General features: G+C 50.1%; 1 protein-coding gene and 1 long non-coding RNA gene across 2 annotated transcripts; one reads left to right on the forward strand and one right to left on the reverse strand.

Moving 5' to 3' along the window:
- Window positions 1-2200: 2200 nt before the first annotated feature.
- Window positions 2201-5909, reverse strand: LOC136320877 (uncharacterized). Its single transcript, XR_010728378.1, has 3 exons — window positions 5781-5909; window positions 3444-3494; window positions 2201-2338 (listed from the first exon to the last, which is right to left on the reverse strand). It is a non-coding gene; the product is annotated as an uncharacterized lncRNA (long non-coding RNA).
- A 5162-nt stretch (window positions 5910-11071) lies between these two features.
- Window positions 11072-19337, forward strand: LOC136320878 (pepsin F-like). The gene is made up of 9 exons (XM_066254021.1): window positions 11072-11124; window positions 12215-12368; window positions 13190-13307; window positions 13954-14072; window positions 15249-15448; window positions 15643-15759; window positions 17041-17185; window positions 17275-17373; window positions 18570-19337. The coding sequence occupies exons 1-9, from the start codon at window positions 11072-11074 to the stop codon at window positions 18714-18716; spliced, it is 1152 nt and encodes a 383-aa protein (XP_066110118.1). The 3' UTR covers window positions 18717-19337.
- Window positions 19338-20777: the final 1440 nt, after the last annotated feature.

Here is a 20777-nt window from a genome sequence, read left to right on the forward strand (position 1 = left end):
GACTGGACTGCAGAGCCCCCACGCTAACCAAATGCCTAGTTCCGTAACACGGTGTGGCCCCAAGTATAAGGTGACCAATCGTCCTTTAGGGAGGACAGTCCTTCTTTTGTAAGTTCTGTCCTTCCTCTAAAAGTGTCCTCCTACATGTCCTCCTTTTTGATATTGGAAGACTAATCTGTAAATGTCCATATTCGATCAATGCAGAGTCGATTCACTGCGTGTGATGTGATGTATTTGTATCTAAATGAGTACTTTTTTCTTACAATTATTAAAAATTAATAGGCTAATGTAAGCATAATTACAATATAATAGGTCTACCGGAAAGTTCTGTCCGTGTCTATCACAAGTTTCGACGTGTAAGCACGTTTATTTGGCGCATGTGTGCCTCTCTATTTTTATCACTTAATGTATACATACTGACGTAGCAAATTAACTAAAACAAAGTTGATTCACATTAGTCTTATGTGTGAAGCAATAGTGTACCCACAGCTACTGATAAAGTTCATTTACGCCACTGTAATTTTTACGCATTTCAACAAGGAAGAAATGCTACAGAAACGTAGAAATTTATTGAAAGTGTTTGATAAAGGTACAGTTTCTGACAGGACATGCAGAAGATGGTTTGAAAAATTCAAAACAGGTGATTTTGACCTTTCTGATAAGCCACGTTCTGGGCGACCATCTTTGATCGATGACGATGTTGTTAAGACCATGTTGGAGCAAGATCCTTTTCTGATAACATCAGAGATCGCAGAAAGGCTTGATTCAGCTCAGCAAACCATTTTGGACCATATTCGGAAGATAGGATTGGTGTGGAAATATTCAAGATGGGTGCCACATGAATTAAGTCAGAATAATTTGGATAATCGAGTCGTCATATGCACATCTCTACTTGCTCGGAACAAAATCGAGCCCTTCTTAAACCGGATGATAACTGGGGATGAAAAGTGGATTACCTACGAAAACATCGTAAGGAAAAGGGCACATTGTGACCCCGGAAAACCTAGCCCTTCCACCTCTAAACCAAATTTGACTCTGAATAAGAGAATGTTGTGTATATGGTGGGACATTCAAGGAACAATACATTATGAGCTTTTAAAACCGAATGAAAAGCTCAATTCGGAGAAGTATTGTCAGCAACTGGATAATTTAAAGACAGCAGTCCAAGAAAAGAGGCCGACGATGTTCAATAGGAAGAACATCATACTGCATCATGATAATGCCAGGCCACATGCTGCTTTGGGAACTCGTCAAAAAATTGCAGAACAAGGCTGGGAGATTCTGTTGCATCTACCATATTCCCCGGACTTAACAACCTCCGACTATCACTTGTTTTTGTCCTTACAAAATTTTTTGAAGGGCAAAAAATTCAAAAATGAAGAAAATATCAAACAAGCACTGGTTCAATTTTTCGCATCAAAAAAAACATTTTTCAAAACTGGGATATACAAATTGCCCTCACACTGGCAAGAAATCATTAATAATAATGGCAATTATATTATTTAATAAAGTTTATTGACTGTAAGAAAAATTTGTATTTTGTTTTATTCCAAAAATAGACAGAACTTTCCGGTAGACCATATAAAATATTACAAATGTTTTTAGTATGCATTTATCATATTATAGTGCAGGGGTCAGGAACCTATGGTTTGTGAGCCAGGTGTGGCTCTTTTGATGGCTGCATCTGGCTCGCAGACAAATCTTTAATAAAAAATAATAATATTAAAAATATAAAACATTCTCATGTATTACAATCCATTCATATCCTACCACTCATGTTCATGATTGCGGGTGGCTGGAGCCAATCACAGCTGTCCTCTGGGACAACACCAAATTTTTATTGGATAATGTGTAACATACTCAGGTCGTTGTATGGCTCTCACAGAATTACATTTCAAAATATGTGGCGTTCATGACTCTCTCAGCCAAAAAGGTTCCCAACCCCTGTTATAGTGTGTTATTGTTGCAATGAATAAAATGTTTCTTTTATTTACAATATTGTTTTCTTCTATTTGTTTTTGTCCTTTTCATTGTAAAAAAGTTGGTCACCTTACCCAAGACTGGAGTGACCACAGAACTAAGTGTCCCCTGGCAAGCAAGAGTGCCTGTCAGTTTGAAACTGACTGGCAGACTCCCCAAAACAACTCTGCATGGTTTCCCCAAAAGTAACCCATTTCGTAGGCCCTACCTTACACTTTTAGTCCATTCATGTGGGTAGTGCTTAATAATCGCAGATGTCCTTATACGTCGCCACTTGTCCAGAATCACGAGGCTGAGGACCCGTGATGGCCCTGATGCTTGGGCTCTCATCTCCAGGCGCTTGTACTGGACAACAGGCCTGAAAGTGAATCCCATTCCAGGTTTTACCTCTCAGCAGCATCCAAAATTGAGTTTTGTATTAAGGGGACCCCAGGAGAAAAGCTTTTTAGCCCAAGGAAACTGTTCTACCCAAAATTTAAAAACTTAGATGCTGAATTAAGATCATCATTGCTAGTGACAGAAGCCCAATGCAAACCAGCTTCTGCAAAATGGGAATTACTGGGTCACATAACCATAAATTCCAAGGGTGACAGTCTGTATTCAAGGCCTCATCTTTCTTACCTGGCCCTGTTCTTTGTCTTTTGTGTTACCACCCTTTCCTTTCAACGGTCTCAAGATTTCTATTTCAGATTCTAGAGAGAATAGATCTGATTGGCTAAGATAATTAGATAGAGTTGCCCCTTTCTTGACATCGCATAGGCTGCCAGGTAGACTCATGGAGAAGGATTCTTGGGTCAGGTGATCACTCTTTTCCAATCAGTGACCACCTCTTAAAGCCCAGACTCGATCAGTGAGGAAGACAATCCCAGCTGCTAATCCTTCTGAGACTCATTTGAGGGATGCCATGGTTGGCTTTGCAAACATTTCACTTTGCACATATGTCAGAGTGTTGCCCGTTAACAGCAACTGCAGATTGAAATGTTCCTGAAAGGTAGGGAGGATCTAGGCAGATGACATTAACTTTTTGTCCTAAGCACTTCTGTGCTATATAATTTTTAATTCTGTGCATGTATCACTTTGGGACGAGGGAGCAGTTAGAAAGCACTATTGATCGATTAGCTTGAGTTTACATTCAGCAGTCCTCTCACTCACTGGTACTGTGCTGGGATTTGGGATGTGGAATGTGGATGTGATGGCTGGAACTAGAGTAGTCATATTGAACCATGAGGTGACCATGGGAATGGAGGCCATAACTGGTGGCACAACAAAATAGAGCCTGAGTCCTGGGACCATGGAGCACCATCACTGCTGGATGCCCATCTCTGGGCTTTTACAGGAGAAGGAAATAAACCACTCTGTAAGCCACACTTTAGGTCTTAGACTCCACTTCTGGAATGGTCCTCTTGTATGCCCAAGACAGGGTATGCGTCCACCCCCTGTATGTTCCTCAGACACCCACATACTTTCCTTTCTCAGCATCTACGGCAGCCATTCACTCTCCCGGACAGTAACTTCTGTAAGAACAGACAGAGATTATTTTATACACCATTTCACACAGATGCTAGAAACAATGAAAACAGTAGCTTGTAACTGTGACAGACACAATGATTCCACTGAGGCTGTTGAGGGGGAATGGCAAACTGTTACATACTCTCTGCATCAGCTAGGTCATTGCCAAGATCATCTTTGGTTAGAAGTTGAGGGGGGTGGCAGCTGGCCCTCCCGAATAGATAGCAAATAAAAGGAAAGGAGGGAAGGCAAAAAGTGACAGGAAGTTCGAGTCATCTGAGGCAGGTTGCATTGGCAGCTAGTTTTTCAGCCCCTCCCCCACCTCAGCTCTAGCCCCACCCTCTTTGTCCTGGTCTCCTATCACTTGCTCCTATGTCGCCATATACCCAGCCTCAATTACACCCACTTTTGTTCATATTCAGCATGGCTATGGTACATAGAGAGGCAAACAGACAGACAGAGAGACATTCATTCATTTATTCCACATGTTCACTGAATACTTGGCACTGCTAAGACCTGTGGATAGAAAAATGAACAGATACCATCTTCAACCTCAGGAAAGTCACATGCCTGGTTGGAATTTGAGAGGGAACATGAGGTCTTCCTACCCCAAGATATCTCAGTCCTTCAGACAAATTTGATCAGGAACAAAATATATGAAAGTGGGAAGATTCATTATGCTTCCCCTCTGCCCCTTTCTACAAAGTTTTGTTTGTGTGGTTAGCTCCTCAGCTCTGGACCTTGTGATTCTGGTTCTGGACGAGACGGAGAAGTCATGTAAACAGAAGTGAGGAGGGTGGGTCAGAGAGCAAAGTAACAAGGACAGGATATTCGAGAAGCTGAGATCATGCAGAAGATTTGGTAAGTGGGTGGGTGTTGGCCAAATAAGTTTGTAAATATGATATATATGTTTGCTCGCTTATAGTTTGCATTGGGTGTGGGGGACAGGCTGTAAGCAGGCATGGTTGTTATACCCTAAGGCTTAGTTTTAAGACTAAGATTTTCCCCACACCCTTGACTGTTGCATGATAGGGGGTGGTGCACTCTCATGAGGAATCCCATTATGCCTCAGATAAGTGACTTTGTATCAGAGACTTCCTTATTTGTATATTAGGTTAAAGGTTTTGATTTCTACACTATAAAATGGGACAGAGGAGCCCATGCTGAAGGAGAGCAGAGGAAGGCCACATGGAGGAGAGGAGAAGCAGCCAAAATGGCTGAATGCTGAAGGAGAAGCCAGTTTGTGCAGAGAGAAGGAGATGGGGAACAGAGGTGAATAAGGCTGGTGAGGTACAATCCTTTGATTCGAGGAAACTTGGATAAGTCAGTGACTTTGGGAGCCCTGAATGGCAAGGGAAGTGTTTTCCCACTGTGTGTGTATTTCTTGCCCACTGGGTGCAAGCTAGGATTAGAGCTAATGGCCCACCAGTTCTTGGCTCCATTGTTTTATTACCGTCTATTCGAATCAAATGCAAACCTGCACCAGCCAGGTGGCTGTGATGGTGGCCATGGCTACTGGCTTTACACCATTCCAGCTCTGGACAGCCTACCTCCAGATTTGTTTTAAGGGGAAGGGAAAAAAAATCAAGTTTTATCTTGTTTAAGTTTTGGTTCTTTTAGGCTTTTTGTAAGGCGCACCCAAACTCAAACCTGATGTTACTATGTGTTTGATATGGTACAACTCTATTGTTATTTTTCTGTTAGGGTTAGAAAATAAATTTATATTTTGTGACAGTCTTCCCTTTATTACTTAATTAAGTTTATGCATAACCCACATATATATGTACTCTTGTATAAATACAAAATTGTGATTATAAACATGCTTTCTTAGTATAGTTTTTGGGTTTCTCCCCTTCCCCCTTTTTTTGGCTTGGTTTCCTCACTTACTAATGCCTAGAATATATCTTCTCATATAATCTTATCCAAATCTGTATCGATGGGCCAGGAAAGGCTGAGAGGCAGGGTGAAAAACTTATGGAGATTTCAGGCTGGTCCTCACATTCCCCAAGTCTAGATTCTCCAGCATAAATGACCCCGAGCTCCTTCTTCCCATCACCCTCCTCCCCCCTCTTTCTCTTTCAGTGAAATGGGGTGGGGAGCTTGGAAGCTGAAGGCCCAGACCTTCACTCAGGGTCCAAGTGCTCCTACCCCTTCTGTAGCTCCCCTCTCTCCCCTCTCTCCGTGTCCTGGACTTGCTTTCCCCGCCCTCCTCTCATCTCTCACAACCTCCTCATGTTCCAACCTCACTTTACTTTTCTCCTCCATTCTTTACAGCTGAGCATCTCACTCACCTACTCAAATTTCCTCGTCGTCCACAGGATAATCTCCATGCTCTTGACCATGGCATTCAAACCCGCCCCCGCGCCCTTGGCTCCACTCCACATTATCCTGAGTATCATGAGTGCTCTCCTCCAGGTGCGTCCCATCCTCCTCCTAAACTCATGCTAGACGACACATTTATACTCCCTTGCAATTCAGTGTTTGGCCACATGACTCGTTTCATGGGCCCATGACACATGTCATCATGACTCGTCACTCCTGGCAAATGCTTTGATAAGCAGCTCAGGAGTTGGCAGGTGTCCTTCCCCTGCCGTGGCAACCCACGATGGGGACGTCTCCATCGTCAGCCTCCTGAGCGAAGACGTCTCTGATCAGGGCCCCAGATGACGTTTAATAGACAGACAAGAAAAGCAAGAGAGGCACCTTATTATTTTTAAATTAGGTGCTACTTGTTACTGCCCCTGCTGCCTTCCCAACTTTCCACCCAAAGCAGTATTAGGCATCCCTGTTCCCAGAATGCCTAGAACATGCCTTTGTGACAGTCTGGTCACACCGCTTTCCTAAATTTTGGTCCTGGACTACAGCCATGGCTAGTCCATTCAGAAAACCTGACCCCTCCAGGTGGCTTCAGGTCCCTAAGGGCACAGCTCAGCAATGGACATGGACTAGACTTCAGCCCACATGACCCCCTGGGCCTGGCACCTGTGTTCTGGGAACAGTCTGCAAGCTGCCAGGCTCCCCTCGACAGAGTGAGCATTCTGGGGACTGGCTTAGAGCACCTTCAAGAAATGTTCACTGGAAGAATGAACATTTTTAACAGCTGAGCCTCCTTTCTCAGTTATCCTCTGGATCCTCTCCTCATATCCTGACCACCCCCCCACACACACACACACACACACCCAGCACCAATGAGCAGCAGAGTGGTCAAGAGCATGGAGTTTGCAGTCACACTGACCTGGGTTCAAATCTTGGCTCTGCCACTCAGTAGCCATATGTCCTCAAGGAAATTTCTTAACTCCTCCCAGCCTCAGTTTGCTCATCTGAAAGTTGGGGATACTCTCAACCCCATAGGGCTCCCATGAAAAGCACATGGGAAAAGGCATTCAATGTCTATGGGGCTCCTCAAATGAGTTGGGGTTTGTGTCTGGGAGACCCTAGTGGCCAGGGAAGACCTCACTGAGGAGGGGACAGTGGAGACGACAGCTGACTATGAAGAAGGAGCCAGCCATGCAGAGACCTGGGAGAAGAACACTACAGACAGGCAGAATAGAAATTGCAAAGGCCCAAGGTAACCAAGTTCAGTAACTTGCTACTTTTTCACCTCTAATCTTTCTTCTGCACTTGGACACACCAGGGGCCATGTAGGCCACAAGTCACCCTCATGACTTCATCACACACTTGACTAATGAGTTACCAGCAATGGGTCATCACCTCCTTCCCAGAATAGCAACCTCTGGGGCTGGGCATGGACTGAGGCACGGAGATCAGGGCTATCAGTAGAAAGGGATTTTCCCCTGGGCCTGGGGCTATGTGGATAAGCTGGTTATCAACTGTCCCACCAGGTCCCTGGAGGCACAGTGGACATGATCAGTAATGACTGACCCCCTCAAGGTTTGCTTGGCCTCCTGGGTGAAACCTGCAGCACACTAATAGGGCCAAAAGGAAGTAAATGTTCCTTTTTAATCTTCCCTGTGATCACGGACCCCCAGAGGTGATTGCTCTCTTGGCAGAAGCTGGTTCCTCTATTCCTTCTCAAAAGGTGGCCATGGGACATCAACGGAAGCACCCGACCTCAAGGCCTGGTGGCTGGAACTCACCTTGCCTTTAGTTGTCCACCCTAGCCTTACATTTTTCTCCATTCAGACCATAAAGCAAAGTCCCCATAAAGTGTGGGTGGCTTCATCCCCAGCCAGGGCCTTCGAAGCTACAAGGTCTGTCTTGAACATCAAAGAAGCAACAAATTCCTTGAATCCAGGTTTGTCTGAGCCTCCTGACTCAGCCCAGTATTCCCTGAAAAACAACGGATCTCAATTGCCAAAGGCTGAGCAGAAAATGCTCCTTGCCCTAAATGCGGGCCGATGCCACGCAATCTGTGCAGGTCAGTGTTATAGGAATGAAGAGGGGGAGCCATGGCACCGCCCAGCTGGACACGAGTCAGCTGCTATCTGTATGACTGTGTCCTGCCTCCTGGTGCCTCTTCAGCTGGGGCCGACCCACTGTGCTGGCACCGGGCTTTCCTGTGGCTATGAGACCACAGACCTGGCAGTACAGCAGGGCCAGGCTTGAGAAGGAAGGAGAAAAGACTTCAGCTCTGGCACCTGCAGACTTCTGAGACTTGCCGACGGGAGCTGGCAGCCTCTCCAACATTTTCCTTCTCAGAACTCTCACAGCCTGGGAACCAGAGGCTGGTCCCAGGACTTTGCCAACTTACCTTGCAACCTTTTGGCTAGTTATGCATCTGAGCTCTCAGTTTCCCCTTCTCTAGGAAGAGGACATTGGCCTTGTTCCACACTGAGAGTCAGGGATGACAAGGAAAACAAGTAGCCGAGGCCACATCCACAGGCCGGGGGTGCTCTGATTGCCTGGCGATGTCTGCCTTGGACTCGGCGCGGGGAGTGGCAGACCAGGTGCCACGTGACTGCCGTCCACGACCTGGGGGACCATTGGACCCTGCCCACTAGAACATTCAGCCGTGTGATGCGGTGGGCTAAGATCAGGTAGCTATAAGGCAGAGGCTGCCAGCTGGGAGGGGTGTGGATTCTTCCACAGAGACCCATGCTTGGCTGAGGGACCGCCTTTCCAAAGGAATGGATGCCAATAAGAGGACCCTGGGTACAAGGCATGCTGGGAAGGTAAGATGAATGAGACAGTATTTTAAATGCTTTAAATGACCGGCCCTTTTGTTGTCCAGCTGGAAACGATGCCAACAGTTAGAGAGGCATCAAAAGCCTGCTGGAGGTGGCTGTCCCTCTTTCCCGTGGCTCACGAACAGAGTGTCACTCAATCACCTCCACGTCCATCCGGAGCAGGAAGGATGTGCCCTCTAGCACGGTGCCCCAGAAGACTCAGTGCCGCCGGAGCACCAGCAGGCATCGGTCCTCGCCAGGCCTAATTCCCCAGCCCAGCGCCGCCTGGGTCCTGCACAGGCTGCCCTGCCATCCCTCGGCTCTGAACCCCTCCTCCGTGCCCTTCCAAACACCCCATGGCTTCACTCCTGGGCTCACTGCCACCTGCTACCCAGGCCCTGTCTCTTACCAGGCATGAAAGAAGAGGAAGCCAGGGAGGGAAAACACAGTTTGCTTTTCCTTAAAGTTTCCTCATTCCTTCCACCTCCAGGCCCTCACGTGGCTCCTCAAAATCTCAAGCTGGACGGTCCAGCAGCCCTGGGGGCGGGGCGCTCAGGTCGCAGGAGGGGAGCCGCAGTAATGAGCAGGCCAGGCTCCCGTGACACGCCCCTGGGAGCCTGCCCAGGTAGGTCTGTTTGGTTTGGCCCCTCAGGGTAGCAATAAAGACAGAAATTCCAAAATGTGAGGGTTTTTTTTTAAAACTTATTACAGAAAATTTCAAACATAACAGGAATTTGTTTTCTTAAAACAGTATCACAAATACTTTATTTCATCATGCAGCTTCAAAACTTATGCTGCATGCTTGAAACTTACGACGTAGACTTGAGGCTAGAAGTCCAAAATCAAGGGGCCAGTCACTGTGGTTCTTGGGGACCCTTCTTGCCTTGCAGACGGCTGTCTTCTCGCTGCGTCTTCACCCTGGAGGGGGCAGGAGGCAAGCCCCCTCGTGACCTCATCTCTGCCTAGTCACCTCCCAATGGTCCCGTCTCCAGGTACCGTCCTACTGGCGGTTAGGGCTTCAACATATATGCATTTGAGAGTGGACACAATTTAACCCATAGCAGCGATGAGAATCTTTGTTTTAGCTAGACCCTCATTTAACACTTTCTATCCTTTATTCATTTTTGCTGGAATATTTTAAGGCAGGATTATCATTTTACAAACTATATATAACCACAATGCTATTGGATCAGTGATTTAACGGGTGTGCCACAAGAATTTTTAAAATGTGCAATACCTGACTATTTAGTCAGTGGCACTGACCTCTTTTCCCTTAGATTGTCACATAAAATAAAATAAAAAGAACAACAGCCAACACAATAGCCATTGCTTGTGAATGAATAGAAAATGTACCCTTTTTCAGTCAGATTGGCAAAAAATATACATACATATATATGTATGTATATTTGGTGTGCTGCAGAATTTTAGTAATTAGTTTATCTGTGTCATGAGACAAAAGAGGCTGGAAATTGCTGATCAAGGTAGCACTGAAAATTAGATCTAGACTTGAGATCAAAACTTCTTACTGGAATAGTTCATAGGTAGTCCCATAAGCTTCTTACTGCCTCACTTCAAGAGGCGCATGATTCCTGGTCGCCCCACTTTTACAGATGCTAAGATTGGTCTGTGGGTCCTGATGTTACCAACCTTCTCCATTCATTATGAACTTCCCTTCAACCTTTTGTCTTCAGGTCCCAGCCTCTACTGATGCTCTGTGCCCAGATCCATTGTTTTGTTAGGAGTTGTAAAACAGTGATTTCCTAATGCTGCCATTTCTTCTATTTCTTCTGAATTTAATTGCTGGTATTCTTCAATTTAAAAAAAAAAAAAACTTCCCTTCGTTAACTACTTGTAGCTCTAGCCTAGAATTCTGAAGCAGGTAGGCATAAAAAAAGTACCGTTGATTTATGCCATCTGTCCCAAATCTAAAGCCACTCCTATGTAGTGACCTGCCCCAACATCTCCGCTCTGCTCCTCGATGCTAATCCCCTAGCAATCCCCTCTCTAAGGGCAGACAGCAATGTGCACCTCACAGGGTCGTTACAAAGACTACAGGAGACCAAGAATGTCAAGCATGGGACCTAGCACTTACTTTTATGACATGATTAGCTGTGTTTTAGCTCTAAGACAGCAAACATCTCTCTCTCCACTCTTTGTTAGATGGAGTGGTTTGGTTGTGAGTGTGTGTTTCTCCCCCCCCTCCCCCCCCGCCAAGCCCCAAGGAAAAGATTTACAATAGAGATCTCATATTCTGAAAATTTTTTCAAGTCCCCTCCTCAGGAGCACTGATGGGGATAAAGATCTTTCCGAGAGGTTTGTGTTTCTTATCAGGGCCATCAGCAGCCCTCCGAGGGGACACGGAGGGCAGGTCAGGGCATATATAACCAGCAGCTCTCGCCCATCACTGCATGCTTGAAACTCGCTCGTTCCTGAGGACGTGAGCCCAAGAAGAAAGCATGAAGTGGATTGGGTTCCTCAGCCTGGTGGCCCTCTCAGAATGCTTGGTCACGTAAGTGTGGGGACCGCAGGCAGCATCAGCTCTTTTCTGGGCTCTTTCTCACTGTCCTCTTGGTCTTCCACCATCCAGGGGTAAAGAGGGGAATGCAACCATCCCTTGTCTTAAAGCCCAAGTCTCCATGCATTGATGAGTAGCTTCCCTTGTGCACTGTGGGGCCCAGGACTCTTGGCACAGGCCTGGGGGCTTACACGACTCCCAGTTGCCCGTGGGCTATGTGAATGGTGCTCCCCAGAATTGTTCAGTGCCCGATCTGTGTCGCCATAATTGTGGTTCTGTCTGGGGACAGAATTTCTCTCGAATTTGCTTCTAGGTCTTCTCCCCAGTCTCTCTCCGTTTCCATGTGCACATATCTCTGGGTCTCCATCTCTTTATCTCTCTCTTCTATCTCTCCACCTCTGTGGATGTCTCTGTACCTGCAGAACTCTCTGTGGGGTGTTTTTTTATTGTGGTTCTTTCTTGTTTCTCCACCCTCTGAATTTTCCTAACTTACTCCTCATCTCTCAGCCTTCCCTTCTGCTTGAACCCTGGAGAAAGATCAGGAGGGATACTTCCGGGCCAGTGTCGCCTCCTCAAGAGGTGTGACCGCAGCCCAGTCACAACTCCCTGCACTTCCGATTCCTCCCCTATAAGAGGAGAAAGCGATGCCCACTCTGCCTCTGACAGCTTCTTCGGGAAGGAGACAGCGAGAAGACGATAGCGATGGTGATGGCCATCCTGGTCCGGGTCCTCACGTGTCAGGTGCATTTTACCTGTCACCTCACTGAATTCCCAGAACATTCTGTGTGAGGGGGTATTATCATTCCACTTCTTTACAGATGGGGAAACCGAGGTTCCAAATGGTCATATGGCTTACCCAAGGTTACAGCAGAACCTATATTCAATCAAGCCTAGGTCCGTTGCCATGGTCTTTCCATTTTGTTAGGTGGCCTGCCCTGATAATAAGATGACATTTATAAAAAGATACTTGGAAACTACACAATGTGATTACAAAGCAAGGCGTGGCGGTTACGTGTTTTAACGGGGCAGTGAATTCACGGGGCTGTGAACTGTTGTCTTGTTTGTTTCCCTTTCCCAATGAAAGAATCCCTCTGACGAAGATCAAGTCCATGCGAGAGACTCTCAGGGAGAAAGACCTGCTGAAAGATTACCTGGAGGAGCATCCTTACAGCCAGGCCTACAAGTTTCTGCACGAAGAGCCGGGAGCAACTTCGGTGCCCATGAGGAACTACCTGGACGTGAGTGAGGCAGGGTAGCGCTCCACAGCCCCCCCTAGAGTTCTGGTCAGGCAGTGGGGTTCATCTGGAGGTGGGAGCCAGGATGCTGGGGCCGGGGCTCCTGTGGACAATGGCACAGCTGGGGAACAGGGATCCTGTCCCCAGAGGAGAAGGCATTCCCACTCTTAATGCTTGCTTGGTCTGTGGTGACTGCATCCAGCAATGACCAGGTGGTAGGTAAACATATATTTCCATGCCAATGATACATCATTGTGCCGTGAACCACAGTACTGGTTTGGCAGATTCTGTTCCTTCTGAACCAGACAAACCACTGAGTAATGACAAAGCTAACTGTGAATGGAGTTTGATACCCCGGGCAGAGGAAGTTCAGCCTCCACAGCCCCAGTAATTGAGCCTCCACGGTGTGTGAGGTTATAATACACTAATATTATGGTTATGGTTATTATTATTGATAACAGAGTGCCTCGTCACCTCTGCAAGAAGATCCAAGCAGAGAGTTAATAAATGTCAAATAAAAAATGTGTGATACTGACATTGTATGTTTAAAGTTTGGAGGAAGTGGTCTGGGGTAACCTAGGGGGGCTTTCTGGAAGAGGAAGCACTCGAGTTGGGCCACACGGGTGAAAGGATTTAGAGTGCTGTGTGCGAGCCTGGAGAACTTTTAAAATGAAGGCATCAGCCTGAGCAGTGGCTGTGAGACAGGGGAGTTGGAAAGTGATTTCAGGGGACACGGGGTACCCTGACAGAGGCAGGGACCCTGGGGATCAGGGGTGGCCAGGGCAGCCAGGCCTGACCCATGCCCCCCCCCCTCGCCCCGGCAGCTGTATTATGTTGGCAGCATCCGCATTGGAACGCCCCCTCAAGAGTTCCAGGTCATCTTTGACACAGGCTCAGCGGACCTGTGGGTGCCCTCCATCTACTGCTCCAGTCCTGCCTGCCGTAAGTGCCCCTGAGCCCTGCCTCGGCCCCTGCCCCCGCCCTCTGCCACCCCCAGGTCCTCTGCAGTGCCCCTGAACCCTGCCTCAGCCCTTGCCCCCGCCCTCAGCCACCCCCAGGTCCTCTGCAGTGCCCCTGAGCCCTGCCTCAGCCCCTGCCCCCGCCCTCGGCCACCCCCAGCCCCTCTGCAGTGCCCCTGAGCCCCGCCTCAGCCCCTGCCCCCGCCCTCGGCCACCCCCAGCCCCTCTGCAGTGCCCCTGAGCCCCGCCTCAGCCCCTGCCCCCCCCCTCGGCCACCCCCAGCCCCTCTGCAGTGCCCCTGAGCCCCGCCTCAGCCCCTGCCCCCGCCCTCGGCCACCCCCAGCCCCTCTGCAGTGCCCCTGAGCCCCGCCTCAGCCCCTGCCCCCGCCCTCGGCCACCCCCAGCCCCTCTGCAGTGCCCCTGAGCCCTGCCTCAGCCCCTGCCCCCGCCCTCGGCCACCCCCAGCCCCTCTGCAGTGCCCCTGAGCCCCGCCTCAGCCCCTGCCCCCGCCCTCGGCCACCCCCAGCCCCTCTGCAGTGCCCCTGAGCCCCGCCTCAGCCCCTGCCCCCGCCCTCGGCCACCCCCAGGTCCTCTGCAGGCCGACAGACACGTGCTCTCTGTGTCTGCAGTCAAACACAGCACCTTCGACCCTCGGAGGTCCTCGACCTTCCAGAAAACGAACCAGCCCATTGAGCTCCACTATGGATCTGGGAGCATGACGGGCGTGCTGGGCTACGACACCGTGCAGGTACGGCGGGGGTGCGGGGAGGCAGGGCTGGCTGGGAAGTCAGCAGGAAGCACCCATCTCCCCCAAAGTCTCCCAGTGGCTGGCCACCCACCCTTGGGTGGGTCTGCGTCCCTTGGGGGGATAGTGCCCCTACGGACCAACTCCCAGAATAATCGCTAACCCGGAGCATGGGCGTGGTGCTGAAGAGGGTTAGTGGTGTGGATTTTCCCCCCCGTAGTGAGCTCAAGGCTGATTTTTCTGGGAGCAGGTAGAGGTGAGGAAAACCCCGTTTTATATTCTCAGAAAGTGCCAGGCACTGTGCTGGGCACTTTCACTGTAACAATTTGTTTAATCCTGCTACAACCCCATGTGGTTGGCACTACTGTTACCTCCAGCCTGCAGATGAGGGAGCTGATGTACGGAGAGAGAGCCCTAGGTCCCACACCTGGTAAGCGGCAGAGCTCGGATCTGAGTCAAGACATGCAGGTGTGGGGTATTTTGGGGGAGAGAGCAGAACTGATCTGGGGTCCCTGTGGGCTGCTGAGGGCTCCAGACGGCAGAGCAAGGGAAGCAGGGTCCATGGATGCAGGAGGGCCCTGATACAATGGTTCTGACTTTTGAGGGCCTTCGAGAATCTAACAAAAACTGGGGGCTGCCTCCCCAAAGTGCCTGAGCACATGCACACACACATGCACACACGCGCGCGCACGCGCGCACACACACCAAAACCGGCCGACTTTTCACAAGGACTCTGGTGGCTCTATTGTACAACTGGTTTCTGTCTCCCGGGGAATGTGGAATCCACAGTGATTTGCGATGAATTCCCTTCATTCCTGTCGTCAGATCATGACAACGCCAAAAAAGGAGATGGTCCTGCTCGCTGCTCATTAGGTCCTCAGGTGGCCACCCCTTGGTTCCACTCTGAGTCTCGGTTTCCCCAGCTGTAGAAAGGGGACAAAGCACGCTCCACTAACCAGGTCGGTGTTAGCAGGAGGAGCGGGTGTTGGCTGAGCACCCCCCCCCCCCGGCAGTGCACAGTGCATTCCTACTCCGGCACGTGATGGCCAAAGGCCACCCCGAGGCACAGCCTTGGTTCCTGGGATGCCGGTGGCATCTCTCTACCCACCTCCAGCCCAGCCCCGCCCAGCGCAGCCCTGCTTCCCAAACCTTTACACGACATCACCCCTTCCCCCACAGATCGGGGAACTTGTCGACACAGCCCAGGCGTTTGGCCTGAGCAGGACAGAGTCCAGCAAGTCCTTGGAATATGGGGCTTTTGACGGCATCCTGGGCCTGAGCTACCCCAACATTGCCCTCCGAGGTACCCTCCCTGTCTTCGACAACATGTGGAAACAAGGCCTCATTTCTCAGAACCTTTTTGCCTTCTACTTGAGCAGGTAAGTCTGGGCTGGACAAGCTGCAGGGTGCTTTCGGCTGGATGGAAAATGATGGATGACTCGATCCATGAGTTTCCTGAGCGATGACTTAGTTCAGGGGTCAGCCAACGGCGGTCTGGAGCCACATCTGGCCCACCCCCCACTGGTCCCCCTCACCACGGGCCCTCTCTCTGTTCCCCCCATCCCACCCTCAGCAACGAGAAGAAGGGCAGCGTGGTGATGTTCGGCGGAGTGGACCACTCTTACTACAAGGGAGACCTCAAGTGGGTGCCGGTGACCAAACAGGGCTACTGGCAGATATCTGTGGACAGGTAAGCCCCTCCCTCTGAGGGCCGCACCAGTGCGCGCGGGCACAGATGCACCAGATGCGCCCAGACACGCACACCAACATGGGTTCATCCCTCCTGACTGGAGTGGGCCTGCATCATGGAGCATGATGAGAGGGACAGGCCTGGAGACCGAGCCGTCTGGGAAGAGGCCCATGGGGGTGGGGGGCTGCCCCCACCATGCTGTGGGGGAGCTGCAGTGAAGGGGTGGAGGTCAATGCCACCCATCTGGACAGGGTCATGACAGGGTGACTGACCATCCCCAGGTCCCCAGCACTGAGGGGGTTCCCAGTACACAGGACTGAAGGAAGGCTGGTTGCCCTAGGGAGAACTACCAGCAGTGGAGAGATGTCAGCTTCATTCCGGAGACCTGAAAGCAAGTCATACAAAGGGCTTCCCACCCCATCCCTGTCCTCGACACCAGTGGGGCACCAGAGGGTGTGACAGAGACTCAGGAAGCTGGGGATTCGAGAGCGGCCTGAGAACGGGGCAATCATTGATGGGATTCTGTGTAATACTATCAGACGAAAGTTTACAATGTCCTTTGGAGGCTCACATCCTGCCCCTGGGCTCGCTCAGGCAATGCTTGGCCAGGGACCTCAGTGCCTGGGAAATGGAGCGGGGGCAGGGAGGAGAACAACACTCAACTCCCTTCCCGCCACGCTGAGCATCTGCTTCCCAAGAGAACCTCCATCTTCACTGTGTGGCTTTGACAACCAGTCACACACCAGATGCCTGTTTCCAGCTGACCCTCATTCCTTCACTGAGCATTCACTGAGCAAACATATATTGAGCATCCTCTCTGTGCTGAGCACTCGAGGGAGGCACTGAGGATACGACTTGCTTTCCCCAACTAGTAGGGCAGATATGCCTGAGACAGCAAGTCACACAAATCATAAGTTACCGCTCTGATGCACGCTAGAAGTGAGAAAGGGGTATGCTGAGCGTGACCAAGAGAGGAGCTGACTTAGTCTCAGGGGAAGACTTCCTTAGAAAGTAGCAATTAATCTGGAACCTGGGGGATAGGAGAAATTAGCCAAAGGGGATAAGGGATATTGTAGAAGGGGGACCAGCAAGTACAAAGGCCCTGAGGCACGAAAGAACACTGTGTAGTCGAAAATGAATTCAAAGAAGGTCAGTGTGACCAGAATAAGTGGAAACAGAGTACCTGAGCTGAAAGACTGTTCTGGAGGTAGCCAGGGAGGGGCCGTAGTGGGGGCAGCCTGCACAGTGAGCCTGTGCCTGCTTTGTCCTCCTGTTTCTCAGCATCTCCGTGAATGGGAAGGTCATTGCTTGCGATGGTGGCTGCCAGGCCATTGTCGACACTGGGACCTCATTGCTGATTGGCCCACGTTACTCTGTATTCAACATTCTGAAGACCATCAATGCCTGGACCACCAAAACTGGCGAGGTGAATTGTCATGCCACAGGGTTGCCCCGGGCTCTCTACACATAGACGGATCAGCTGGCCAATATTCTCTCTCTCTCTTTCTCTAACAGCACATGGTCAACTGCAACGCCATGAACACCCTACCTGACATCGTCATCACCATCAATGGCATCAGGTACCCAGTGCCAGCCAGTGCCTACATCCGGCAGGTGAGGGGCCAATCCTGGGGGCTGGTTATCAAATCTAGGACCGGGACTGGTGGAACCCATCGGGCTACGCCGGAAGAGGCCACGCCGTGCCATTGCAGATGCTGCTGATGGGAGGGCACCTCCCATCAAACGAACCTCTTGACAGTTAAGGGCAGTCTAGGGCATCCATCATCCTCAAATAAATACCGAGCAACCACGCCACGCTGGCCGAGTGCTGGGTTCATGGAGGGGGGACATGAATGGCTTCTGCCCGCAAACAGCTTCAGTTCAAGCAGGGCACTGACACGAAAGAACCTGGAAAGGCAGCTGCGGCCATCTCAGAAGTAGGCAGAGGAATCGGGACAGGTGGGGCTGACTGGGGACAGTCCCCCGGTGTGCTTCCACCGTAATCGTGAGCTGTGTTCCCTTCCCATCTCAAAAGTGCCTTAATTCGGATGATAAATCGTATGGTTGCCCAATCCTAAATCGCAAATTCCCCCCGCTGAGCCTCAATTCCCCCCCGCTGTGAAATGGGGTAGCAGCTCCTCCCTTTGCAGGATGGTTAGACATGGACACGAATAAAGGACACACAGTGACCACGCAGCACCTGGCACATGGTTGACGCTTAATAAATGTCAGCTCGCCATGGGAGTTCAGAGGAGGCTGGAATGGATTCAGAGAAGGAAGAGAGGAATTTCACTCATTCTAAGCCCCCAGATGCACGGAAGCACAGGAAGGCCCGTCTGGGCCAAGGCAGGTCTACCCTAGACTCCATGCACACGGCTCCTCAGAGAGCTGTGCCGAGGGGCGTCCGCCTAGACCCGGTGTGATGAGGGCTAAAGACACAGGACGCTCCGGGGAAATCACCCCACCGGCCTGGAGTAGCCGAGGAGGGTGGACATGGGTCCGGGAAGGCTGCCCAGACGCGGCTGAGCTCAATCTTCAAGAATGAGGAGCACGAAAGAGAGAAGGAGAAGCATTCTCTGCAGAGGAAACGGCTGGAGCATGGGTCCAAAAAAAAGAAAGACACAGCAGAGTGGGGGGGAACTATAGGCAGTTTTGGTCCTGGGTAGGCACCGCACTTCTGCCCCTGCAGAAAGAGCCCCGTGGCCCACAGGAAAGCAGGGAAAGAAAGCTGAGAAGCTGCCGGCTCTGGATACTGAAGTGGGCAGCAGGTGAGGTGCAGCCTGACTGCTCTGTGTTTCCTTTTCCTCCAGAGCGACGTGAACATCTGCTACAGCAACTTTGAGGACACTTTGGGCAACATTGATCTCTGGATCCTGGGTGATGTCTTCCTGAGGCTGTACTTCACTGTGTTTGATCGGGCCAACAACAGGGTTGGCTTGGCTCCGGCCGTGGAGTAACTGCTGGCACCGCTCTGGGAAGGAGCCCGGCCCACCCCAAACATCTCAATACAACACGGACCCCCACGGCGTTCCTGCCCAGGGAAGTCGGCCAGAACTGCGTCTGGTGCTCTGCAAAACCCAATTCTCCAGGGAAAATAAAGGTTCTCGCCTTCAATGGTGACTCTCTTGGGGTCTGGGAAGTCAGGCAGGACTCTAAAATCCAGTCTGGACCACAAGTGAGAGGCGCCCAGCTCCAACCGGAAGGATGCAGGAGCCAGAGCAAGTCCAAAGAGCTTGGAGGCTGGACCCGAGCACTCAGACCCCATCAGCTCACTCTTTCTCTCCCCCTCCCCCTCCCCCTTTCCCTTCTCTCATCTGTGACTCTCTTCTTCCGAGCTTTCCTTTGTCCTGTTGGCCTCTCCACGTGGTGAAGCGCCGTGCCCCTGCCTGCCTGGCGCTTTACATCCTTGAGGCATCCAACTGGAAAGGAGAGAGGCTCAGAAAAGAGCAGTCCCTTTGTGCCCGGCCTGTGGTGGCGCAGTGGGTAAAGCAACAACCTAGAACGCTGAAGTCGCCAGCTTGAAACCCTGGGCTTCCCCGGTCAAGGCACATACGAAAAGCCGTCAGTGAACAACAAAAATGAAGCAACTCTAAGGTGATACTTTTTGCTACCCCCACATCCTCTTTCTGTAAAATCAATAAATTAAATCTTTTTTTATTTTTATTAATTTTAATGGGGTGACATCAATAAATCAGGGTACATATATTCAAAGAAAACATGTCCAGGTTATCTCGTCCTTCACTTATGTTGCATACCCATCACCCAAAGTCAGATTGTCCTCCGTCACCTTCTATCTAGTTTTCTTTGTGCCCCTCCCCCTCTCCTTCCCCTCTCCCTCCTTCCCCCCCCCACCCCGTAACCACCATACTCTTGTCCATGTCTCTTAGTCTCGTTTTTATGTCCCACCAATGTATGGAATCATACAGTTCTTGGTTTTTTCTGATTTACTTAGTTCCCTCTGTATAATGTTATCAAGATCCCACCATTTTGTTGCAAATGATCCAATGTCATCATTTCTTATGGCTGAGTAGTATACCCTAGTGTATATGTGCCACATCTTCTTTATCCAGTCTTCTATTTTTTTTTTTACTGTGATTAAAGCCTTTAAGCAAACTCTTGGCCAATACAACAACAATCCATAAAAGATTAGTGTCCTTAACATGTTCACCAAGTCCAAGTTGGCACCAACACCATTCCAGATCCCTGCAAATGTAACCCAACCCAGTTCAGTTCGTTAGGAGCTGTCACAAGGAGCAGGAGTCCAGGAAAAGTCTACATCCAGGAAAAGTCCGCATGGCCCTGGAATTGTTGTCACAATTCTATACTTTGCAGCTCATGTCCAAGTCCCAATGACCGCTGCTTCTACCTGGTAATGATTCAGGTAGACTGGAAAAGCCATCTGCAGCATGTGTGGAGATGGAGCCTCTGTTCTCCTCTGCCTGGAGAGATGAGACCGGGTTGCTTTTCCCTGGAGCTCTGCGACTGTGGCTTGGTAAAGGGAACCTTGGGATATACTAAGCTGAGTGGCAAAGGTAAATTCATAATAGAAGTTGGCAAAAGAGGGAAAGAGAGCTCCAAATTAGGAGTAGGTCCCAGCCTGAAATATGAGTGGAGCATTGAGGTAGGAGGAATAAATTAAATCTTAAAAAAAAAAAAAAAAAGAGCAGTCCCTTTACCACGGCCTTGGTTCTAATCAGCATAAGGGGAGGCACAAGAGAGCTGGAAGCAGAGCTGGTGAAGGGCAAGGAGGGGTGGGGTCAGAACCTACACTTTCAAACCAACAGCACAGATCATGACCTGGGCTTCAGGGAGAACTGCTGTTTTCTAGAACTCTTTATCCAAGTAGGCCTTCCTGGACCCATAAGCCACATCTCTCTCACATCAGAAACCAGCATTTACCCAACCTGCTATCACAATCAGAGCAATCATGAAAACTCCAGTTGATAACCTGTGCCATCCCCTGTCCCCATGACCCCCTACAGGGAGGATAACCTTTCCCCCATTGTACAAGATGAGAA

This window comes from Saccopteryx bilineata, chromosome 1 (assembly GCF_036850765.1).
Source record: "Saccopteryx bilineata isolate mSacBil1 chromosome 1, mSacBil1_pri_phased_curated, whole genome shotgun sequence".
Classification (NCBI taxonomy): domain Eukaryota; kingdom Metazoa; phylum Chordata; class Mammalia; order Chiroptera; family Emballonuridae; genus Saccopteryx; species Saccopteryx bilineata.

Excerpts from the sequence above, each read along its gene's own strand:
- LOC136320878 (XM_066254021.1), top strand. The coding sequence starts at position 11,072 with ATGAAGTGGATTGGGTTCCTCAGCCTGGTGGCCCTCTCAGAATGCTTG. Across the intron at positions 12,369-13,189 it reads CCATGAGGAACTACCTGGAC|CTGTATTATGTTGGCAGCAT; the intron begins GTGAGTGAGGCA and ends TCGCCCCGGCAG. Across the intron at positions 17,374-18,569 it reads CCAGTGCCTACATCCGGCAG|AGCGACGTGAACATCTGCTA; the intron begins GTGAGGGGCCAA and ends CTTTTCCTCCAG.